Raw genomic sequence first — 23,604 nt, 5'->3', positions numbered from 1 at the left:
CCTTCCTGGATTTTTGCAAATCACATCAGTTGACCTTTAACCCAGAAATGACGCAACGTTACCAATAATAAACACTGAAATTCCGTAATACCGGGCATGTAGCAGTCGAGCAAGAAATGAACAAGATTTTGCTACTGGCTACGTTTATTGAATTTTCCCCCAGGAGGCTGTCACATTGTTACATAATCACTTGTCCAGGCGGAAAATTTTATCAATTTTGCAAAATGGAAGATGTGCCTTGAGGCTTTTAGAGGTCGCACAGGGAGTTTAAGCATCAAGATGGAAATAATTACGCTCCGTTCAATCGATCATAACACTATTTGGGTAAAACCCAGTCTTCTGAGTTACGAAAGTGAATCTGTCAGGATTTGTGTGCTTTAAATATGTTGGCAAATGTGTTGACGAATCTTTTGGGGGCTGCACTTTCTGCCCAAACTCTACTGACAAGACCAACATCTTTCTTGATGCTCGAATTAGGCTATTTTGTGGACTGCCAAAATCCCACTAGCACTTGACATCAGCAATAAGGCGAAAAACGTACAAAACCACATCAGCAAGATAACTGGCAAAGAGCTGTATTTGTGAAAGCCATCAGAAAATTAATTTGTGAAGATTTGTTTGATATAAATATATTAGTCAATCTGATGAAATACGGTGATTGTTCACCTTACCGTGAATTTTGACAAACCTTTTGTTTCACTAATCTCTCATATCTGGTTAAAACACGAAAGCCTGCAGAGTCGGGAAACTCGGGATCAAACCCGGGTAGGGTCACACCAAACACTTTAAAAAATGGCTCTCGTTGCTGTTTTGCTTGGCAGTCAGCACTCATATGCTACAACAAGGAAACAGGATTAGGTGGGCCAGTGTCTGCATAATGTAAGTAGGTGAGGTGTCATGCCTGCTGTCTTCGGCATGATATTTTACTGGCTGAAGCACTTTGGCGGCATGGACTCTATCGACAACAAGCAGGGTGAGTGAGTGAGTCTTTAGGGTTTAACGTCGTACTTAATTTTTCAGTCATTTTACAACGAGGAACAAGAAGACACGGTGTATAGCTCACCTAATGTATAAGACACACCTAATGGCTCCTTGTCGTCATATGAATGGAATATTGGTAAATAAGACGTTAAACCCCAATCATTCATTCAGTTGGAAACATGCAAACTTGCATGTACAATACAATGAATGGGAACAAAAAATGTTTACTTCAAGCTTTATACTCAAATGCATGATTACAGTGTTACTACAGTGCGGCCTAGAAACAAACAGTGTTATCTCCCTTAGATGGATTCGTTTTTTTTTTTGGGGGGGGGGGGGTTGGGGGGAAATATGCGGTGTAGAAAATGACAATTCTCTGCAATGTGTCACTTATGTTAAGTCGGTCAGCTTTACGAATTCATCCACAGCTGAATACTAGATCCCCGAGCTATACATTATTGTAATTAGGAGTGAAAAAGCCTTGTCACTAGCATCTAATTCCACACTCGATATTCTCGCAAAGTGTACATTTTAAACACAGGGTCCAGGAATTAACTGCAGCTGACTCCACCGGCTAATGAATTTGATAAGATAATTTCTATTCCCGAGAATTTTGGAGGTTCATTATCCTTACTGCTGAGACAAACCCATCAATTTCCTGACTACTTCGCTCCTTTACCTCATCACTGACATACTCCTTTTTTCTTTTAACCGTATTTTCCACGGGTAAATTTCTGAGGGACTTTTGGCTTGTAATTACCGTGACGTCTGCCACCGGCCTTTGGGTGATTCGTCAGTCGCGGGCAATGGAAAAAAATAAGATGATGACTAGGTGATGATATTAGGATCCCTCGAGTGATTTCTGTGAAGGTCAATTAGGAATCTTCAGTGAAATGCGATTACTATGGAATTAGGAGATGACAATGTGATGTTGTTAGCTTTGCTTTGGCTCCACAACCAACACGAAACAAAGAAAACGTTAACAACAAGTGAAGTAAGACTTTTACACTCGTACACAGAAAAGTGATTTGACATCCACAGCACCAAAGACTGATATTTGATGATTGAGTTTTAAGTGTCTGAGTTCATATGTAAACAGGTGCATTTTCGCATGCACATGCGCATGCTTTGTTTTCAGCGTCCGCACAACGATTTCTTCCCTCCATATGTTGTAAAGCTCATCAGTTATGTTATATTATTGTTGACTCTGGCGTTAAATAGTAATAAGGCAAACACATACGTAAGTAAATATTTTCAGTATTGATTTAGTAAAGTAAACAATAGCTTTTTAGCATTATTTCTTTTGCACGTAACTGTCCCCGACATCATGAAGGAGACCAAAACGGTACATAAGCTACTGTGCCCAGTTTAACAAAGATTTCACAATGATGCGTCACGTGCATGTTGTCATGGTTATCTCGTCACTGTTATTATAGACGCCGCACATGGCGGAAGTTACGCCATTACATCAGCTAACTACACGGCGATTATACATAAACCGGTGATTTTTGGGAACTGACCTTGCGATTATTGACCTGGAACATCCTTATTCGTTGACGGGTGGTATACGAATGTGTGTTTCGACGCATAGATACAGGCATATTTCCGGCACCATTTCGCGTTATTTATCAATAACGGCGGAAGTATATGTGAGAGAGGATACGTTGTGCCATCGCATCATTCACATCTAAGAGACTTTCACATTGTGCTGAGAAGCCAACAGTAGCCCGATTTCTAGAAGGCACTGTCAATCATCCATGCAAATTCCACCCACCTGTCGGAAATTTACGAGGGTTTCCGGGGAATGACAGGCTTCCTTGAATACTTATGAATGTTAGAGAAACGCGAAGCAAAAAAATGATGCAAAAACTACCTTGTAAACATACATTATGCTGAAATATTGTAAACTGAAGGCTGTGCATCAAATATAGCTTGTGCTCTAAACACCACCACCCCAACCCCCACCCCACCCTCGCCAAAAAAAAGCCTGAAGTATAAAACACTGAAGACTGATTACAATAATGCTCAGGTAAATCCAGTCATACTTGTGACTTATTTACCTGAAAATGAATAATTATTAATCTTTGGAGTATAACGGTACGCTGTTTAAAGATATATATCCCAATGGAAATTATGCCAACAATGTTGTTCAAATAAACATAAAATTGTTGTATTGCATAACTCTGTTGATCATATGTCGTATATTATTCACAGATCTTTGCATTTCATTATTTAAGCGTTGGTCACTACCTGCTAGAAATTTTCCGCTCAGTATCAAAGCGCACCCAGAGCCTTGTCTGAAAATTGTAACATCGACCAAGCTTCGATTTGGGATGGCTCAGCCAGTCAGCAAGACTAACTCGGTTTTGAGGCTAATCCAGTCTGATGTCTGACAGTCAATATTTGACCACAGAGTCCTTCCCGCAGAACAAGTGAGTTTTAATCCAGTCTGTGTTGACCGATCACATATCACTGGTTCCAAGAGACTTCTTACGTCAGTGCCCTTTCGATACTCTGGTCTTGAAAACGTGCTCTGAATTTCCAAGATACCTCTCCAAAAAACAGACATTGCTATGCGCTGTGGACATAATCGCCCCCCTCAGATAAGAAAGTAAATTTAGTCCAATCAATATAATTTAGTGGCTGAATATCTATGGTTTAGGAGATTTGCTAAGATTTGCCATACCCATGACATTAAAATCTTGTCCATTCTACCCCGCTGGGTTTAGGCTTATCGTCTGGTGTTTCTCCAGTGAGTGCCTGCTTGGGGTTTAACGTCCTTCTCCAAAGATGGCACTGTCCGAAATAATTTCGTGCTTGAATTTATCCACATTTATCTACGATTAAAAATAACTCTAAATATAAAGGAGTTACCAATAAAACAACCTAAACGCAGAGCACATCGTGAGCTCATGCTAATAAATGTTTTGATAATGCAATTTAAAGGGAAAAAAAATTCCCTCAAAAAAATCTTTCCCTATTCTTTCCTCAAAAGCAAATTGCACTGCCTCAGGCTAAAGTGGCAATTGCTTCTGCTTCTTTTATGGTATCTAGTCCAGCAGTATCCATTAGAGAAAGGGATACCATTGTTATCTTAGAAACCAGATGACGGGAAAATTGCAAATCGGAACTAAAGCGCCTAACAGATGATCACTGTCTTGGATGCTATACTTTGCAGATACCCTCGGCAATTGGATGTCTGCATTAAAGACTTCACACAGCGCCGGCGTATCGTGTCAAATGACTTTTTATTACTAAATAAAATCCTTTTATGATTTATGGTCGGGCATAAATAAACAAGTCGATATAGATGGATGTGTCTGACAGGGAAAACAACACATTTTGTCAACCCATGCCCACTGACCCGAAGAAGAATCTACAAAATCTCAAAATTTAAAAACAGATATTGCTTTTAACATGTTGAAGTAATGTGCTCAGCAGTAGATAGTTTAATATAATACTGTTACAGTTTTGTTTTGGTTTTTTGGAGGGGGGAGGGGGGCGGACATGAGTTTCATACATCCAGACAAATGTTGGGTTGTGCTGACGGCTCCTTTATTGGGAATGGTGCGCGCCACTGGAAAGCAGAACAATATATCCAACAGGTAGACCTTGATTTTTTTATTTCATTGGTTTTTTACGCCGTACTCAGAAATATTTCACTTATACGACGGCGACAAGCATTATGGTGGGAGGAAACCCGGTGAAAACCCACGACCATTCTCATGTTGGTGGCAGACCGTCCCTGATACAGCCGGAGATGGAGCCAGCCTAAGCTGGACTTGAAATCACAGCCACCGGATTAGTGAGAGGCTTCGGGGTCATTGCGCTGCGCTAGCGCGCTAACCAACTGGGCCAGGGAGGCTCCCATGTAGACCTTGAGTTTCAATTAAAGAAGCCATACCGCTGATGTTTCACAAAATATAGATCAGTATAGTCTTTGCTTTTAATTTTGAAGGGCCCAAACAATTTTGTCTTTTACAATATATCAGCCTTGTTTGTATACGTGTTACCGTTCAAAATGAGAAATAAAGTTTCTAAAAAACGTTTCCAAGCATTAACTGTAAAACTATAAATACTACAGTATGAGTGTGATATTCAGTGACAAAGGATTGAGCAATTCATCGTAAATGGAACGTGTAGTATGACCGTTTGAAAACTTTTCAATCAAAAGTTAAAAGGTTTTGAACTTTACAGAAGTGATATATCGATGTGAGGGATCAAGCGGTGTCTGTTCTTTTAATTTTCAAGTTTGCAAGTTAAAATAAAATAATAATAAAAGCAAGAAAAAAACACATTTCACTGCAAAAGCCGCAGCGTTTACCACATCCTGTCACTCCCTCGACTGATTTCACTGCGTTTCCCGATGTGTCTTTGTTTTGATTGACTGGCAAAAATTGCCGTGTATTAAGTCTGGGTACAGTCCAAAGTGAAGGGTGGACGTAAAGGAGAGTATAATTTTGGAAGTTGAAAAAATCCAGTGATCTTTAATAATGCGAATCAGAATTACAAAAGAATCTTCCATGTCGATTGTTGAAGTAGCTAGTAGAAGTTTGTTTTTCCCGTGCTGTGATTTCCAGAAAATCTTCGAGGATTGCATTTGCTCAGTGGACAGACCTTAACGCTTTGTCGATAGCCCGCAGTGATACGAAGGCTAATATATTGCCTCCTCCGTTATCATCTATCCACAGGGTATCGATTTTATAAGTGCTACATCCTAATATACACTAACAGTTCTCTACTGTGTTTAGTCCAGCGGTCAGACGCCTTATTAAACCTTGTAGACAGACCGGAGATGACAGCACAGCGCAGGCGTGGGCTCCCTCCATCCACGAGGGAAGGACAGATAAGATGTATCACCGGGAATGAGGCTTCCTGAGTGCCAGATGGTAAATTACAGATATTTGCAGTTTCAGGAATTCTTCTGGTCAGGCTGTCTCTTGCGAGACTCGCTTTATGAATCCAGCTAAATGTGATGGATCGGGCATAAAGGGGGTCATCTTCAAATATCGGTAATACAATAGAAGTGTTTGGACGCTTCTATGTACATTACAGTACAAATAGTTCTGTACTTGACCGAAGACCCAAAGGAATGAGTCTATATTGACGACTCTCAAATAAACAGAAAATAGTCTGTCCCATTTACTCCCCCATCTTCATGTTCAACGGGTCTACGCTTTGTGAAGCAATTGGACAGCCAGAACTCCCTGATCCCTGGATATGCACATTCCGCAACAATTCTCCATTTTTCTACATATATCGATGTTGACAAAGCTGTGTGCCCGGGCTTCCATAAGGAATGATACAAATGTCATATACACTTAAAAGATGTATCTGTCAAATTAACAAGGTACTATATTTTTCGGGTCATAGCGAAATGGTCAGAGTTCCTGCTCTAAACTATGATGATAAATACTAGTACGATAAATTTGTTTTGTGAATCCATGAGAGTGATGTTGTGTGACCGAGTATTGTGTTATTTGTTTATTTATTTATTAACTTAATTAGTGTTTTCACGCCGTACTCATGAATATTTGACTTATACGAAGGCGCGTCCACTAGCATTGGAGCCTGGGGAAATGCACAACCACCCGGAGGTTGCCACTGTTACCTATATAACATAACGATGCAGTAACAACTATTCTAGTATCACGCAGAAAGTGTATTGTTTTTATATCTTAACTATTTGACATGTGTTTAAGGCTGCGCCAGAAAGCTTTCCATGAACATCACTGAAGTGAGGTCTAAGGGTTGAAGGAATAATATAAAGAACCGCACCTGGGCAGGTGCATGGCTAACTCGCTTTCTTAAACCCGCCATTGTATCTGCTGGTGGTAGATTCGTACTTATACAGAAATAGTTGAATTAGGGTGAAAGTCAATGATATGGCGTGACTAACAAAGGTAGTGACACTTTATTTATTGATTTATTTATTTGATTTGAGTTTTATGTAGTACTCAAGAATATTTTACTTACACGACGGCGGCCAGCATTATGATAGGAGGAAAGCGGGCAGAGCCGGGTGGAAATCTAGGTAGTGAAAATGAGTAAGTCCTTGGTGACGCATAATGTATGGGTGTTTATGGAGATATTTATATAGGTATATTTATATAAGTATATTTATATAGGTATATTTTACGAGGTGTAAATGCAATGATTCTCGGCCTGTAAGTGAAACTTGCGCAAAGTAAACCACAAAGCACAAGCCACCGATAAATCTTGCCATAATCTTAGAGTTAACTCTAAGAGCTGGTTCGCAAGTGGGAGCTGGTTTCTTTTGATTAATTTCGATTTGTAGCTACTGTCATAGTGGGCAATCATACGGACAAAGGGGAGTTACTCTTCTGAACCAAGGCACTGTAGGTTTATGAGAGTTGCATCCCTTGTACCATAGAAAAACTGAACATTGTTGACCAATATACTGAGTTGGGACTACGTAGGATATGTTTGTAGAAACATTGAACTGCCGTCATTTTTAAATGTGTTTTTTCTTTGAACCATTTTATGGCATATCAGTGATAGATCTTTACAGACTGCTTGCAAGAAAAACAACTGATTTATTTTTGGAGCTTTTCATAGGCTTTATGGAAATCGGTAAAACATGAATGTTAAAATTTACACGTGCTTGTTTCGCTACATACATGTCCAGCTTCAAGAAAGCTTGTTATTCATAGATTAGGAACTCATGAAAGAATACTCCTTGCTATAAGAAAAACTCAAATGAGTACATCAATATATATGTCATCAATTACAAAGAGAGCTACTGCAGATTCGGAGTTATTATGTTAAGGATGCCTTTCAGAAGAAAGCCATTGTACAAAACGGTTTAGTGTGTATAACATCTTTGGTGTTGGATAGAAGGGAGGCATTCACACATAACTGCACAGTTCTGAGTTTTAAAATCCGCTAATAATTGGCCTATATGGTGGTTAATGAGGCCGGTGACGTCCACTTGACGTCATTATTCTTGTGTACAGTTCAGCACCCAGTCATATGATTTCTTCGTACCTGACGTAACAGGAATAAACAGTAAAAATAAAGTGTCTAAGAAATTATCTAATAAAAAGTAAATAATAATCTCCATACTGGTTATAATTTTATCCATTTTCAGTTTTTACGATTTTTTTGAAAAAGTAAATTATTTGGAAGCAGAGCTGAACGTGAATGGCATTCCGATTAACATTATACCGTAAACATCTCCATGACAACAGTTAACCGTAGCATGTCGAGTGTCAAGCCATCAGTTAATGGGGATCAGTGTGGTTGATACCTCTGCTGAATCCCCTTCCAGTTCTGTGGTTAATTACCCGTACAAGAACATAACTGCAGCCGAAACATTGATTGATAGAGCATTAGATCAAGTCGTTATGAAAATATAAATGAGAGAAAATTGATAAACGGCAAATATATAATTGACTGCGTTGTATCCTACACGCCCGCTCCAGTTGTCTTGATGTGAAACAGAACTACAAATAACCATAAAAACGAAAATCATGTTTTGTAATATTTTCATCTAAATTTTTCTAGGCTGGTTTTCCGTTGCTTCACACTTAATTAGAATTTTGCCTGTTTTATTTTCACGGCCACGTGGGAAAGAAACTCTTACTGCGTATGCAACAGGGAAATGTTTGAAAATGCTAAAATAGAGTTAAATGACATTTCCATCAAGAGAATAAATTACGAAATAGGCTCCGTTAAAGATATAACACAACCCAGATCGGCTCAGCTCCGTTTTTCACACGCCATAAGGAGTTAATAAAACTATTAAGGGCACTTCAGAAAAGGTAAAAATTCCACAGCAAATCAAAGAACAGAGGGCTGAGGAGACATTTAGATTGCTGTACATTGCCGGAACTACTGAATATTTTACTTCTTGTGAAGAAATTGCCCCACAGATAATTTTTAAATGATTGTATTGTAAGGTACAAAATAGAAAAAAAATTGGATCAACAGGAGCAGTTACCTTGAGACCTTATGTTTATGTGTGCTATGTACAAGACTTTAGATAACAAATGATTTGCAAGCTTCCCCCTGTGCTCTGATTATTTTTTTTTGTATGTATATTCAGCTAAGCGATTTATATAGTGTGTGTGATGCGATACATATTAAATGTGATGACAATGCACTATTTTGCGTGTGATGTAATACATATTAAATGTGATGACAATGCCGAAGTTTCTGTGTGATGTGATACATATTAAATGTGATGGCAATGCAGTAGTTTGTGTGTGATGTGATACACATTAAATGTGATGACAATGCAGTAGTTTGTGTGTGATGTGATACATATTAAATGCGATGACAATGCAGTAATTTGCGTGATGTGATACAAGAATAAATGTGATGACAATGCAGTAATTTGTGTGATGTGATACATATTAAATGTGATGACAATGCAGTAAGTTGTGTGTGATGTGATACATATTAAATGTGATGGCAATGCAGAAGTTTCAGTGTGATGTGATACATATTAAATGTGATGACAATGCAGAAATTTGCGTGATGTGATACAAGAATAAATGTGATGACAATGCAGTAATTTGTGTGATGTGATACATATTAAATGTGATGACAATGCAGTAAGTTGTGTGTGATGTGATACACATTAAATGTGATGACAATGCAGAAGTCTGTGTGTGATGTGATACATATTAAATGTGATGGCAATGCAGTAATTTGTGTGTGATGTGATACACATTAAATGTGATGACAATGCAGTAGTTTGTGTGTGATGTGATACATATTAAATGTGATGACAATGCAGTAATTTGTGCGTGATGTGATACATATTAAATGTGATGACAATGCAGTAGTTTGTGTGTGATGTGATACACATTAAATGTGATGACAATGCAGTAATTTGTGTGTGATGTGATACATATTAAATGTGATGGCAATGCAGTAGTTTGTGTGTGATGTGATAGACATTAAATGTGATGACAATGCAGTAGTTTGTGTGTGATGTGATACATATTAAATGTGATGACAATGCAGTAATTTGTGCGTGATGTGATACATATTAAATGTGATGACAATGCAGTAGTTTGTGCCGTGATGTGATACATATTAAATGTGATGACAATGCAGTAGTTTGTGTGTGATGTGATACACATTAAATGTGATGACAATGCAGTAGTTTGTGTGTGATGTGATACATATTAAATGTGATGACAATGCAGTAATTTGTGCGTGATGTGATACATATTAAATGTGATGACAATGCAGTAGTTTGTGTGTGATGTGATACACATTAAATGTGATGACAATGCAGTAATTTGTGTGTGATGTGATACATATTAAATGTGATGACAATGCAGTATTTTGCGTGTGATGTGATACATAGTAAATGTGATGGCAATGCAGTATTTTGAATAATTCTTGACCAGCGACGTCTAATACATTTGCAATCAATGATGTGGTACAGGTGTGCGAATAGCATCCCCTCCCCCCCCCCCCCACCACCAACACAACATACACACACACGCACGCACACAGCCATACACACACCGTGTGTGTATAGATATTTCTTCTTTGTACCTTTACTGCTAGCATCTTAGAACATGGTTGCTTAATTGAACCCAAACATACTTTTAGCTCGCAGTCCGGCCTCAGATAAGAATTTTATGCGTATCTTGTAATGACTGAGCTGTCAGCACATTGCCCTGATTGCCCTCGGCACGGAGAATCCAACCAAGACATTTACTCCTGCGGTAAGGTTTTATGCTTCCTCCGATACCCTCAGAAGGAACCGTTTCCCCGCGGGGAGGCGTTGAAGACATGTATTTTAGAGACTAGGATATATCCATACACGCTAGGACTTCTCCCTCGTCAAAATGTAGCATGATCAAGTTTTCAGTTTAACAATAATTTAACGCGGGATATGATTGACATTTGTTTTTATCACGGATTATCACATTAATTTTACAAAGTTAAACTAAAAAAGCAAAAGAAAACGGCACAATCTTGGAGAAATACAGGTTCTAGTGTTTGCCATACATTTCCAGCTTTAGATCACACACAGAGATACAATATATTCCTACTACTTCTCCCTTCCCTTTTCCCACTTGCCAAATGACTGGCAAATGGTCGAGAACGACGCTAACAATAAATCAATAGAAAAAAATCTCTGCTTGACAACGTATAAATAACAAGAAAAAGGAACAATAAAGATTGTTTGGGACACGCACATCAGGCAGCAGACAGCAGTATTTCAACTGTGTTTTCAAGTTTCAAGTAGTTTTCGAGATCACTTACGTTGGGTCAACACAGAAAGAAACACATTTATGACGAAGTAAAGGTACTTTAAACACGCTTTAAAACAAACCGACGACAATTGTATGAGCCATTTTGCTATAATACAAACTTCCATCACACCTCTGGGGATAACATGCAATGGCATAGAGGAAATGAGATGAAGCTAAAGAGTGAAAACGGGATGAAAAATCGGAAAACGGTAATGATAATATACAAGGATACACTAGTGCATTAACCACTAACAGGATGCATTAAACAATAGTTTTTTTTTTTCTCAATATGGATATGGTATGCCGAACATATTTAAGTACAAAAAGTTTCTCAGCTTTCTTCTTTGGGGAGTAAAAAAACGGGTTTAAACTAAAGTTCTCCCAAGGCATCAGCAGAGGGTCCGGAAATTAAGTCGCGTGATGTGGTGACGTCAACGGTGATGGCTTTCAAAATAACTTGGCTGGCGGTGTTGACCCAAAATTGGGGGCGCTAAGCTCATAATGATCAGACCGAAATATTTCTAAATAATACCATCCTTATGACGTCTCTATGGGCTCTATTGTTTGTGGTTGATTTTAGTCTTTTGAGGATAAAGTTATAAAAAATGATGTCATTGCAACGATGCCTCCATATGGAAGTGTGCTTTCAAAACAAAGACTATTGACAGGCCGTACAGAAGATAATTTGTCGTGTAGGTGTATTTAACTGGCAGTTGTCGATCGGTTGCTTGTTTACGATATAACGGAGACCCTTTATGCGGTTTCCATGGCGCATTGAGTGAAACGGTTGCACCAAGTGCATAAGTTCTCCGAAATAATCTATAGCTTACTGGAGTAAGCACATAACACCCCCTCTCTCCAAGCCCCCGCGCCTGCTACCTTTGTCAACACCACCCTCGTCAAGAAAAAACCTTGCCTTCTCAAATAGAACTTACATACTTCAAAGCTAATCAGAGTAAATGTATTTTCAATCATACCTTTAAGCCTTTCTTTTCCCCCAGGCTTTGTCTGGCTACCTCACACCATAATGCTGTCGTATAAGTGAATTATTCTTAAGTACAGCGTAAAACACCAATCAATCACACAAGTTAAGCCATTCTTGGCGAATTTAATGTTGTAAATCTAGTGATTTCGTATTACGTTGATATTGGCCTGAGAGATCAGTACGACTCTCAACTCGGCCAATACGACTCTCAACTTGGCCAATACGATTCTCAACTCGGTCATTACGATTCTCAACTTGGACATTACCACTGTCAACTCGGACAATGCGACATTCAAGTCAGACAATACGACTCTCAACTCGGCCAATACGACTGCCAACTAGGCCAATACGATTCTCAACTCGGTCATTACGATTCTCAACTTGGACATTACCACTGTCAATTCGGACAATGCGACATTCAAGTCAGACAATACGGCTCTCAACCAGGCCAGTTTAACCTTAATCTATAGGGATGTATATTATCGGTACGCATTCTGAATATTTCCCGCACAGTTAGTGAGTTGATCTACCTAATAACTATCAAGGCAGCACATACGGGATATACAGATAGCTGGACAGTAAAACTTCTACAGATACAAGAAAGAAACAAGCTGGAGCTTTATACGAGATTTTACCAGAGTGGGCACTCAAACCTTAGATATAGTCGACAGGTGACTTTAAATACAGAAATCATAACTCAGTGTATTGGCGGAGATAAGTAGATAAAACAGGGTTTAGAGATTGAGGAACAAAACACGGAGACAGTCAGGTCAATGATGGGAATGGCGAACTCTTAACCTCCTCTACTCATTCGGAAAAGTGCATCCCGAAATGCTGAAAGACAACGTGACATTTTGACGTGAAACACAAAAGACCGCCATTTAAACATGGCTGGCGTTAATAGTGTTGGCACAAGAATAAAACATTCCTACCTTCTGGATGAGAAGAGCTCTTGTTCCACCTTTGAGTTCACGCTTGCCGTCCCCTTGAGCCTCTCCGTTCAGAGTGTTCGCTGACTTTGAGTGCTCCATTTTGGGCTTGTCAAGGTCTCGGTGTGAGGCAAACATCTACTTCAACTTCTCTGTGGAAAAGAGAAAAACAAACATATTTGAGTGAATTATTTCCAGGGAGAGTTTGAGACAAACAAAAAACTTCAAGAAAACAAGTATGACTTTTATTCTGAAAAGCACGCAAGAGTCATGGGTATATGGCGATTGGGGAATATGGGATAAAAAAGCCCTTGACCTAATTCTGGAATTATTTGTATAATTCGAATTCAGAGATATGAAAACAAACATTCTGAAATTAATATTGAACGAGCCCCCTGGGGTAGTGACTTGGTTACCCGGATGTCAAAGTAACCCTTTTCGACTAAGCAAACAGTCTGTGAACTAGGCTGTAGATTTTTTTTTCCGGGGAGAAGGTAAACGGTTTGGAGATCGAATAACTTCCGGTAATTGGCTGGGAGCGATTTTTAAGCTAATGCTGCGGGGATTCCCCGCTCGTAAAGATAATGGTGATTCGATTTATTTCAGACGGCTTTAGGACTTTGGCCGCTCCACTTTCTTTGAATTTTATCACCATGATTCCACTCGCTGAAGGCTCAACGATAAACGACAGTGAAGCGGAAGAGATTCACGGCCAGGCCGGGGAAATGGGGCGTGAGGGAATTGACTCTGAGATTCCACGGGCTCAGTGAAACGTTCAGCTGTCGAAGAACAATGGAATACCGGGGTATTTATGCACTGACCTCCTTGGTTGTCTGCTTTTCTTCCACAAAAATGGCTAATATGCGATCTTCCTTTCGGTACAGCGAGTTGAGGCGCTATTTATCTGCACTCACGCCTACATGTATCTATATACCTCTTTCCCATAGCAAAGCTAAGTCTATTTTTCTCCTCCAACAGATAAGACAAATCTTCTATTCTAATCAGAAAGCTTGTCTGCCTGCCTCTCTGGGTCTTGACTGAAGTTAATATATGATTTTCCTTTCGGTAGTGCGATTTAAAACGCTATTTATCTAAGCTTACATGTGCCTGCGCCACATTTCCATAGCATTGCTATTCCCCGATAAACATAAGGAAAATATTCCATGTGAATTCAGAAGTCTGCTGGATGCCTCAAGCTAGATGCAAGACACAAATCAAAGCAACATTCGACACATTCCCATGAGCCAAATACATTTCTGGAATACTGAAAACATGACCAAATACGCCGTACCGTATGTGTTACATCTTAAAATCCAAACAGTAATCCTATTCGAAAATAATAACGTAAATACTAGGAGTTGCTCTCCAGGGGAGCCGTTTATCATTTAATATTGGTAATTATCCAACAGAGCTCAACTCTACTGAATGGTCAAAACCCACTGACACTTCCTTTTGTTTGCAACTGAGTGGACGAGGAATAAACTGGACTTTTTTTAATTTGCTTAGACAGACGAGATATTAAAACTATCCTGCCAAAGACATCTGCAGAATATAACAAAAGATCCTTGACAAAATTTTCGATTAATATTAAATGCTTTATTTTGTTTTCAATCAAATTGCAGATATCTCAATATCTTCCCCAATCCATGAAGCATTTTATTTGTCGTTCACAGTCGACTCGCATCTCTGCGCAGTAGGTGACTTGACAACACAACATTTATCATTTGAGTTTCAAAATTTGAGCACCAAAATTAGCGGAAACTAAATTGTCATTTATCAGTGACATTTTAGGTTGACTTGGGGAGAAAGAGATCAAATGATATTCAGCCCGAAACTGTTCTAATATTCTTTTCCGGCGTAGCCCTGTGACGGGCTTATAATCCATATGAGTAAAGCCTCATGGGAAAGAAAATGGAGTAAAAAATATCCGCCACAATTTTGTCTTTCGCTGTTTGTGGAATATGCAATATTTTGTCGGCCAGGAAGATATTTCTCCCAACAAAGGAGCATTCGATACCCGCTTCGCCAAAATTCTCTCTAAGGAATAGGCTGTGACAAAATGGACTACGGGGAAATTACACTGCTTCTTGATATCTATAACTTATTTAAGAATTGCCGAAACTTTTCAGAAAGGAGTCAAAAAGTCGAATGAAGCCGCGCACCACAAAATGGTAAAAGTTCCAGTAAATTCCTCCCCGACACGCAGAAGGGAAATAGGAGAGAAAAGTGATTCCTGCGATCTTGCTTTGATACTTGTACGATCAGAGGTCATATAAGAAAAACTCCTTTTGTGGGAGCTGTGTGCTAACGTCCGAAGTTCTGGTGAGACTATTTTACATGGTGTCCATACTGTTAACAAGACAGCTAGTTCATTGTTCGAGCCATATCAATGGAAAACATAAATCATGGTAAATGTGTTTATAAACATGTAAGAAAGGCAAAAATCTTGATGTGTACTTGACGCATTGATAAATACACAAGAGTTATTCAAGACAAGTATGCCGCCTTGAACGAGAAGAAGAGATAGGAAGAGCTGTTGGTAAAACGTGGGGCAATGGGGTATCCAGCAAAGTGACAAAACGTGACTGCTCTACGTGGCACCTTGTCAAAACTACTTTTGCAAATAAACAACAGAAGAATGTTATTTGCGACGTATGAGTAATGAGAAAGAAAAAACTACATATTTCTGACTTTTCGTGCATCGTTTAAACAACAAGCAACATACAAAGGTTATTGGCGACGTGAGCCCTCATGAGAAAACGAATTCACTGTTAATGAAGTGCTCAGCCTTTTTTGAAAGACACCCTATGAACATAAAGATTTGTCCGCTCGTGACGATCCGTCAATGATGGGATAAATACACAAAGCTGATTGGCGACACATGGTGCCTTCCGGAAAAAGACTTGTAGATGAGATAGAGATGAGATAAAGACGATGTGTCAGTAAGTAGAGAACAACATACCATATTTTTAATATCATATCATATTGACAACAAGTAACATGTTAACAAAGACAGAGTGTTAACATTTCCAATCGTCAATACGTAGCGCGTTCAGAACGACACTAGTTGTATTATGATATCAGACTGACGACAAGTAGCCTATTAAAAGCACAAGCTATTAATATATCTAACTGGCAACATTATCTGTGTGTCCACCAAAGAAAGCAGGCGATGTCCACTGGTGTGGTGGCTGGCTGTGGTTATTTATTCGCCTGTGATCTTACTGTGTAAAAAAGCGTATCCACTTATAGTAAGTTCAGTTTATGAATTTATTTATTTATTTGATTGGTGTTTTACGCCGTACTCAAGAATATTTCACTTATACGACGGCGGCCAGCATTATGGTTGGTGGAAACCAGCCACAGCCCGGGGGAAACCCACAACCATCCGCAGGTTGCCGCCAGACCTTCCCACGTACGGTCGAAAAGGAAGGCAGCATGAGCTGGACTTGTATTGGATATGTCTGACTGATAAACAGAGTATTGCGTTGTAAATTGAGAACAACTGTATCACTTTGTCTGCTTTGTGTTTCAAAGTATATCCACCTGCTTACAGAGATTCCTGTCTGCTTCTGAATCGATCTGTCGTCGTCTCTCCGAGACCGGAAGTTATGTGTCATGTCTCGAGCAGACTGCATCAACATCCGGTGAAGCAACCAAAAGTTTCTGATTTATGCAAATAAATTCTGATATCGATTCGATGCCCACGGTTAAAGAATTGCTTCCATTTGAAAGAGAGACGTGCGGATCCATCAAGTAAATACACCGCTGAGTCAAACTCTGTACGGGAGCATGACGAACTACGGCTACAGTCTTGTCTTTTTACTTAAGTCGTTTAGCACTTTTGATGCTAGTTAAAGAAACTGGGCTCCATCAGTCTAATTCATGGCGATTACGTTTTTGTTCTTTTCTCTCTCTCTGGCATTTTTTCGCACTTTCAGGTTTTGAGAAATTTATTACAAGACTGTATCGTTGTGACTTTTAAATGTGCTGCACAAACCAGTCATTACAATGCACTGAGTGTAATCTTTTTCAAGCTTGTTGGTTTTTCTTTTTGAAGTAGCTTCGAAAAAAGCGCTTTATGCCGTAACTTATTTTGTACCAGTGGTTTCCATTTAAAATTACAATTCACGCCTTCACTCCTGTTTCCATCATTGTCATTCTATGTCATACATGGAACACTAAAAGTCCTTAACAGTCAGATAATTGCTTTCCCCTGGCGCTTTTTTGCTTTAAGGGCTGTTTACCAAGGACGCAATTATCATCCCCTGTGTCTTGTGCTTTTTAATTCCTGTTGCTTTAATTATTTGATGACTTGACATGCATTTTTACACCATGACAGCACTTTTTTCTGTGTCCTTATGAATGAGATAAACGTTTTCGACAAACCAAAAGACTATTTTTTTTTAAAAAGCATTTTAGTTAACTCCCAATTGTTATTACCTTACAACGAAACCCAAAGGGCAGCAGCTAGTAACACAATCCTTAGCGAAAACGTATCGTCAAGAGAGGAGTAAATATAGTTACAGCCACTTATAACGGCATCCACTCTTAATGGCAATCAGTATTAATGAAAACGCTTTTAATGGCAACCAGCCGTACGTAAGAAGGTCTGCAGCAACCTGCGCATGGCCCCGCCCGACTTACTCCCACAATAGTGCTGGCCGCCATCGTATAAGTGAAATATTGTTGAGTACTTCGTAAAACAGCAATTAAATACATACCAAATTAAATAAAGGCAATCACTTGTAATCACAACCACTCTTAATGCCAACCAGTTGTAATGACAATCACTCTGAATGGCAACCACTCTTAATGTCAACCAGTTGTAATGACAATCACTCTGAATGGCAACCACTCTTAATGTCAGTCAGTTGTAATGACAATCACTCTGAATGGCAACCACTCTTAATGTCAGTCAGTTGTAATGACAATCACTCTGAATGGCAACCACTCCTTATGTCAACCAGTTGTAATGACAATCACTCTGAATGGCAACCAGTATTAATGACAACCTATTTTAGTGGCAGCCATTCATATCAACAAGCATTAACAGCCAAGGCTTGTAACACAACCAATGACAATCTTATGTGTCTGTGGAGGGTTGTGGGTTTCGTCTACGCTCTGCCAGGTTTTCTCCCACCATAATGCTGACCTCTGTAGTGTGAGTGAAACATTCTTGAGTACGGCGTAAAACTCCAATCGAAATAAGCAAATAAATAAACAATCTTATATAATTACTGAAACAATTAATGAAAGCAACTCTTAATGGAAGCTACCAGGAATGACTACCACACGGCATGACAACGGTTCTTAATGACAAGCACTCCAATCGACCTGTGTGACTAGAGATAACGACATTATATGAGCTACACAACGAAAACGTAAAGCTGTAAATCGCTAAATAAATATGCGCATAAACATGTAAGAAGGGCAACAGACTTGATATGTATTTGACGCATTGATAAATTTAATACACAAACGTTATTCTCGGCAAGTGACTGATTGAAAATTACAGGCATCAGTGCAATATAGGTTTGTCTTTTTTTGGTTTTTTTAGGTATGCCGCATTGATCAAGAAGAAAAGATACACGTGTTGTTTGCAAGACGTGGGCCATTGGGTTAACCAGAAAGGTGACAAAATTTGATTCCCATGCGTGGTATCATGTCCAAGGCACAAGATCTTACCGATTTAGGTAGCACTGAGAGTGAAAGCCGGAGAAAGAGGCAAGAAAAGTTGTTTTCTACGTGTGGAGTACTGAAGTAGTAAAGCTAGGTTACTGGCGTTTCATGATGTGTACTGGACTACAATCAGGCACGGATTATTCCTCATACATGCGGCATTTGAGCAGACAACGGCTTATGGCAACTTTTAAAACTACAGACAGAAGGGCCATAAAAAAATAGAGGTTTTTGGTGAAAGTAAAAGAAAAGATAAAAAATATAAATTTTAAGCTAACTATACGGCGTTAAACGTGACATGCAATAGACTAAAAAAGACGACCAATAAACTGAGGCTTTTCTTACACTTCATGCAGCGTAAACAAAAAAGTCGTGTGAAAACGTATTTCTGACTTTTCGTGCAGCGCTTAATAGATAGTCAATATACAAAAGCTATTGGTGACGTGCGGCCTCATAAGAAAAAGAATTGATCGCTGGTGAAGTGTTCAGCATTGAGAAAAACACACTATAAACATATACTTTTGTCCGCTCGCGACGATGCGACAACAATGGGATTAATATACAAAGCTGACTGGCGCCATCAGGAAGAGGGTTTGTAGATGAAATAAAGATAAGATAAAGACAGCTAAGTTTGGCGAATGAACTTGGCAAAGCTAGTCATGATACATGCATTTCCATTAAGATTTAGGAGAGTTTATATGGATTCCTAAAATACCGCGGGATAAGTTTCTGATGGACATTGGCGAATTTAATACAATCAGACATGAGGTGGTATTCATCATCAGCAGTCATCTGACAAAAGCAGCATAGTCGTTCAGCCCTTGGTACCTTTCACCATCTGCCCGTTTCTTGATGATGATATGTCAGTAAGTAGCGATATTCATCATCAGCAGTCATCTGACAAAAGCAGCATAGTCGTTCAGTCCTTGTAACCTTACACAATCTGCCCGTTTCTTTATGATGATTTGTCAGTAAGTAGCGATATTCATCATCAGCAGTCATGTGACAAAAGCAGCACAGTCATTCAGTCCTTGGTACCTTACACCATCTGCCCGTTTCTTTATGATGATATGTCAGTAAGTAGCGATATTCATCATCAGCAGTCATCTGACAAAAGCAGCATAGTCGTTCAGTCCTTGTAACCTTACACCATCTGCCCGTTTCTTTATGATGATATGTCAGTAAGTAGCGATATTCATCATCAGCAGTCATCTGACAAAAGCAGCATAGTCGTTCAGTCCTTGTAACCTTACACCATCTGCCCGTTTCTTTAAGATGATATGTCAGTAAGTAGCGATATTCATCATCAGCAGTCATCTGACAAAAGCAGCAAAGTGGTTCAGTCCTTGTAACCTTACACCATCTGCCCGTTTCTTTAAGATGATATGTCAGTAAGTAGCGATATTCATCATCAGCAGTCATCTGACAAAAGCAGCATAGTCGTTCAGTCCTTGTAACCTTACACCATCTGCCCGTTTCTTTATGATGATTTGTCAGAAAGTAGCGCATTGAGACAATACTTTTACTATCATACCAGACTGTCTACGAATAACGTGTTAACAAAGAGAGACTGTTAACATTCCGATTGTACGTACGTATCGTGTTCAGAACGACATACTGGTTCCATTATCATACCAGACTGACGACAAGTAGCCTGTTAAAAGATGCAGATTATTAATATATCTAACTGACGACATTATCTGTGTGTCCACCACCGAAAGCAGGCGATGTTCACGGCTCTGGCGGCTGACTGTGTAGGAAAACGTATCCACTTTAAGCAAGTTTACTTTATAAATGGATATGTCTATAGAGTAGACAGCGTTGTACGTTGGGCACCGAGAGCATCAATTTGCCTGCTGTTTGTCACAAAATATACATCCTTGCTTAAAAGGGTTCCCGTCTTCTTCTCAGTCGATCTCTAGTCGTCCCTTCAAGACCGGAAGCTATGTGTCTTGTCTCGTGCAAACTACACCAACATCCGGTGAGACGACCAGCAGTCTATAATTTATGCAAATTTATGCTGATATCGATTCGCTGTCTACGATTGAGGAATTGCTTTTATCTGAAAGAGAGACGTGCGGATCAAAGTATTTATTCCGCTGGGTTAAATACTGGGAGCCATCCTGACAAAGAACAGCTTCTGTTGTTTCTTCTTTTTGCTTAAATCGTTTAGCACTTCTGACGCTAGTTAAAGAAACTGGACTCCATCAATCAAGTTCGTGGCAAGTCGATTACCTTGTCGTTCTTTTTTTTTCCTCTTCCGTTTTTAAAGAATTTTATTACAAACACTGTACCGAGGTTCCTTTAAATGTGCTGTACACACGGAACTAGCCATTACAATGCACTGAGTGTTATGGTTCTCTGTCTTCTTTGGTACCGTATTTGAAGTGGCTGAGGAAAAAAATGCACTTTATGCCGTAACTTATTTTGTACGAGCGGCTTTTGATCAAAATTACAATTCACGCCTTCACTGCTGTTTCCATCTTTGTAATTCTGTGTCATACATGGAACACTAAAAGTCCTTAACAATCAGATAATTGCTTTCCCCTGGCATTTTTCTTTCGCTGAGAGTTGATCACCAGGGTAAACATCTCAGGTGTGTTATGTCTTTTTAAAGTTCTGTTTCTTTGTTTATTGTCGTTGCTTGACCTGTCCTTTACCATCATAGTAGCTCAGTACATTGCTTTGTTTTTGTCCTTATAAATGGGTTAATCTGTGTCAACTGACCAAGAGATTATCTTATTTTCGAAGACATTTTAGTTGACCCCATGTTGTCATTTCCTAACAATGGAGCTGTCAAAGCAATCCTTAGCCAGGAGAACAGTAAATATAGTTACACTCATTTGTATCGGTACCCACAGGAGCAAACTTACTGGCAACTAGTATTAGTGACAATCAGTCTTAACGACGAGCACTGTTGATGACAACCACTCTTGCTGACAACCGATTGTAAAGACTAGCAACTGTAATGATATCCACTTGCAATGGCAATCACTCTTAATGGCAACCAACCTTAATGGCAACCAGCATTAATGACAACCATTATTATTGACAGCCACTCTTAATGATTAAGGATTGTAATGACAGCCACTTTTATTAACAACTAGCTGTAAAGGTAATCACTTATAAAGACAACCACTTCTAACGCCAACCAGCATTAATAGCAACCCGTATAATAGACAACCACTTTTACTGACAACCACTCTTAATGACAACCACTCCTAATGGTACCTAATTGTAATGTCAACCTTTAATAACAACAAACGCTTTTAAAGTAATCAGTGGCAACCTTATGTAACGGTTAACGCTGATAATGATAACAACTCTTAATAACAACCACATGGAACGACTACCAAACGGCATGACAACCGCTCTTAATGAGGAGCACCTCTATTAACCTGTCTTACCAGAGATAATAGAATTATAAGAACGACATTACAAACACGTAAACCTGTACATCTTTGCTTTGCGGTGCTTACCAGTGGAAAATGTGTTCTGTAACATACAATGTCTGATTAACAAAATTCTTGTCTTACCTAATCATTAGGATCACACAGAAGAGTGACACGAAAAATGGGCATTCAAAAAGGAATCTAAGCGACGTGTTCTTTTGACCTACCCGGTGAGCAAAAAAATTTTCTAGGTGAGAAAATGTTTCGTATGTGGTAAACATATAATATCATTCCACATTTAAGTGTTCCACATATAAAACTAACAACGAAAATCCAAACTGATATTATTGCTATTTGTATGATTCAAAGACATGAACTCTCCGCGTTATGGCTGAAATTCTGTCGATAATGCGTACAGCCAAAAAGACTAATTGAAAGACATATATACGACTATGGTGAAAACTTTGCGTATAAAAGGTAGAGCATTTTGCCAGTTACTTGCCAGAAGCTGTTAGTTTATGCCTGCCATGAAGTACAAAAAACTCCTTGCTGTTTTATTGCAATTCGATAAAAATTTATATTTTTGCTTCCTTATATTTTGGAAATATCCTGCTCAGGTTTCTGTACTGGTTTCCATATTTCATAAAATCCGAATAAACCCGCGAGATAGCGCTATTCTGTGTCACTGGGACCATGCTAAGTCACAACGGTCACTTAAGGACATGTTTGACAGGCAACCATCAGTGCCATGGGTCATTAAAAGAGCTAATCGCCCCTAAAAACTCATGCACTCAAGAGAACAATGTTGTGATGTGTTCAAGCCGAAGACAGCCGTATTTAACTCTGAGATCAAGCCAGAGGAGACGGACGGTGCCGGTTTTTACACAGAGGCCATAAAACGTAGGCCATAACAGTTATCGCTCCATCCCATTTTGTCAGGATGACCTACACTCCAAGCGTGGATAATACGTCCACGGGGAAGGCTATTGCCAGGCTGCGTGCAACGGGAATTGCAATGGCTTCCAGTGAAATGGCCAATGTGAGCATTTACAAGCCAGAAATACACCCTCTGCAAGTCTAATGTCACGTGAAGCTCATAAACACCTCCGTGATGACACTGTTTAAAAGCACGATAAGGCACTTACATGTCCCTCAGGCTGGGAAAATATTGCTGTAAAGGGATTCCTTTTGTGAATCAGAGAGTAGTCGTGACTATACGGTGTCAGGATGCATGGGTTTGGTATCTTGATGCCTCTGGAGATGTCCACTTTCTTTTCCCGAAAAACGATGCAATGGCGCTGTTATCTTACTTACACTGTGATTCCATTATTTATGGTTTGTCGTTCACCTTACTAATTCCCAGCGTAGGCATATATACATGTATATATGAC

At 39.3% G+C, this 23,604-nt stretch overlaps 2 protein-coding genes across 2 annotated transcripts in view; both read right to left on the bottom strand.

The window, feature by feature from the left end:
• LOC135462990 (potassium voltage-gated channel subfamily H member 7-like) overlaps positions 1 to 23,604 on the bottom strand; it is a 244,622-nt gene that overhangs the window by 150,483 nt on the left and 70,535 nt on the right. Inside the window, exon 2 of the mRNA XM_064740315.1 lies at positions 13,143 to 13,291. Within this exon, the coding sequence (XP_064596385.1) occupies positions 13,143 to 13,277 (135 nt within the window). The 5' untranslated portion in view covers positions 13,278 to 13,291. The remainder of the gene's footprint in view (positions 1 to 13,142; positions 13,292 to 23,604) is intronic.
• Positions 13,278 to 23,604, bottom strand: part of LOC135462989 (uncharacterized) — a 92,208-nt gene continuing 81,881 nt past the window's right edge. Inside the window, exon 3 of the mRNA XM_064740314.1 lies at positions 13,278 to 13,291. Coding sequence (XP_064596384.1) covers positions 13,278 to 13,291 — 14 coding nt within the window. The remainder of the gene's footprint in view (positions 13,292 to 23,604) is intronic.

Source organism: Liolophura sinensis, chromosome 2 (genome assembly GCF_032854445.1).
Source record: "Liolophura sinensis isolate JHLJ2023 chromosome 2, CUHK_Ljap_v2, whole genome shotgun sequence".
NCBI classification, from domain to species: Eukaryota; Metazoa; Mollusca; class Polyplacophora; order Chitonida; family Chitonidae; genus Liolophura; species Liolophura sinensis.
Note: the sequence above shows the minus strand (reverse complement) of the source record. Positions and strands in the feature narration are given on the sequence as shown.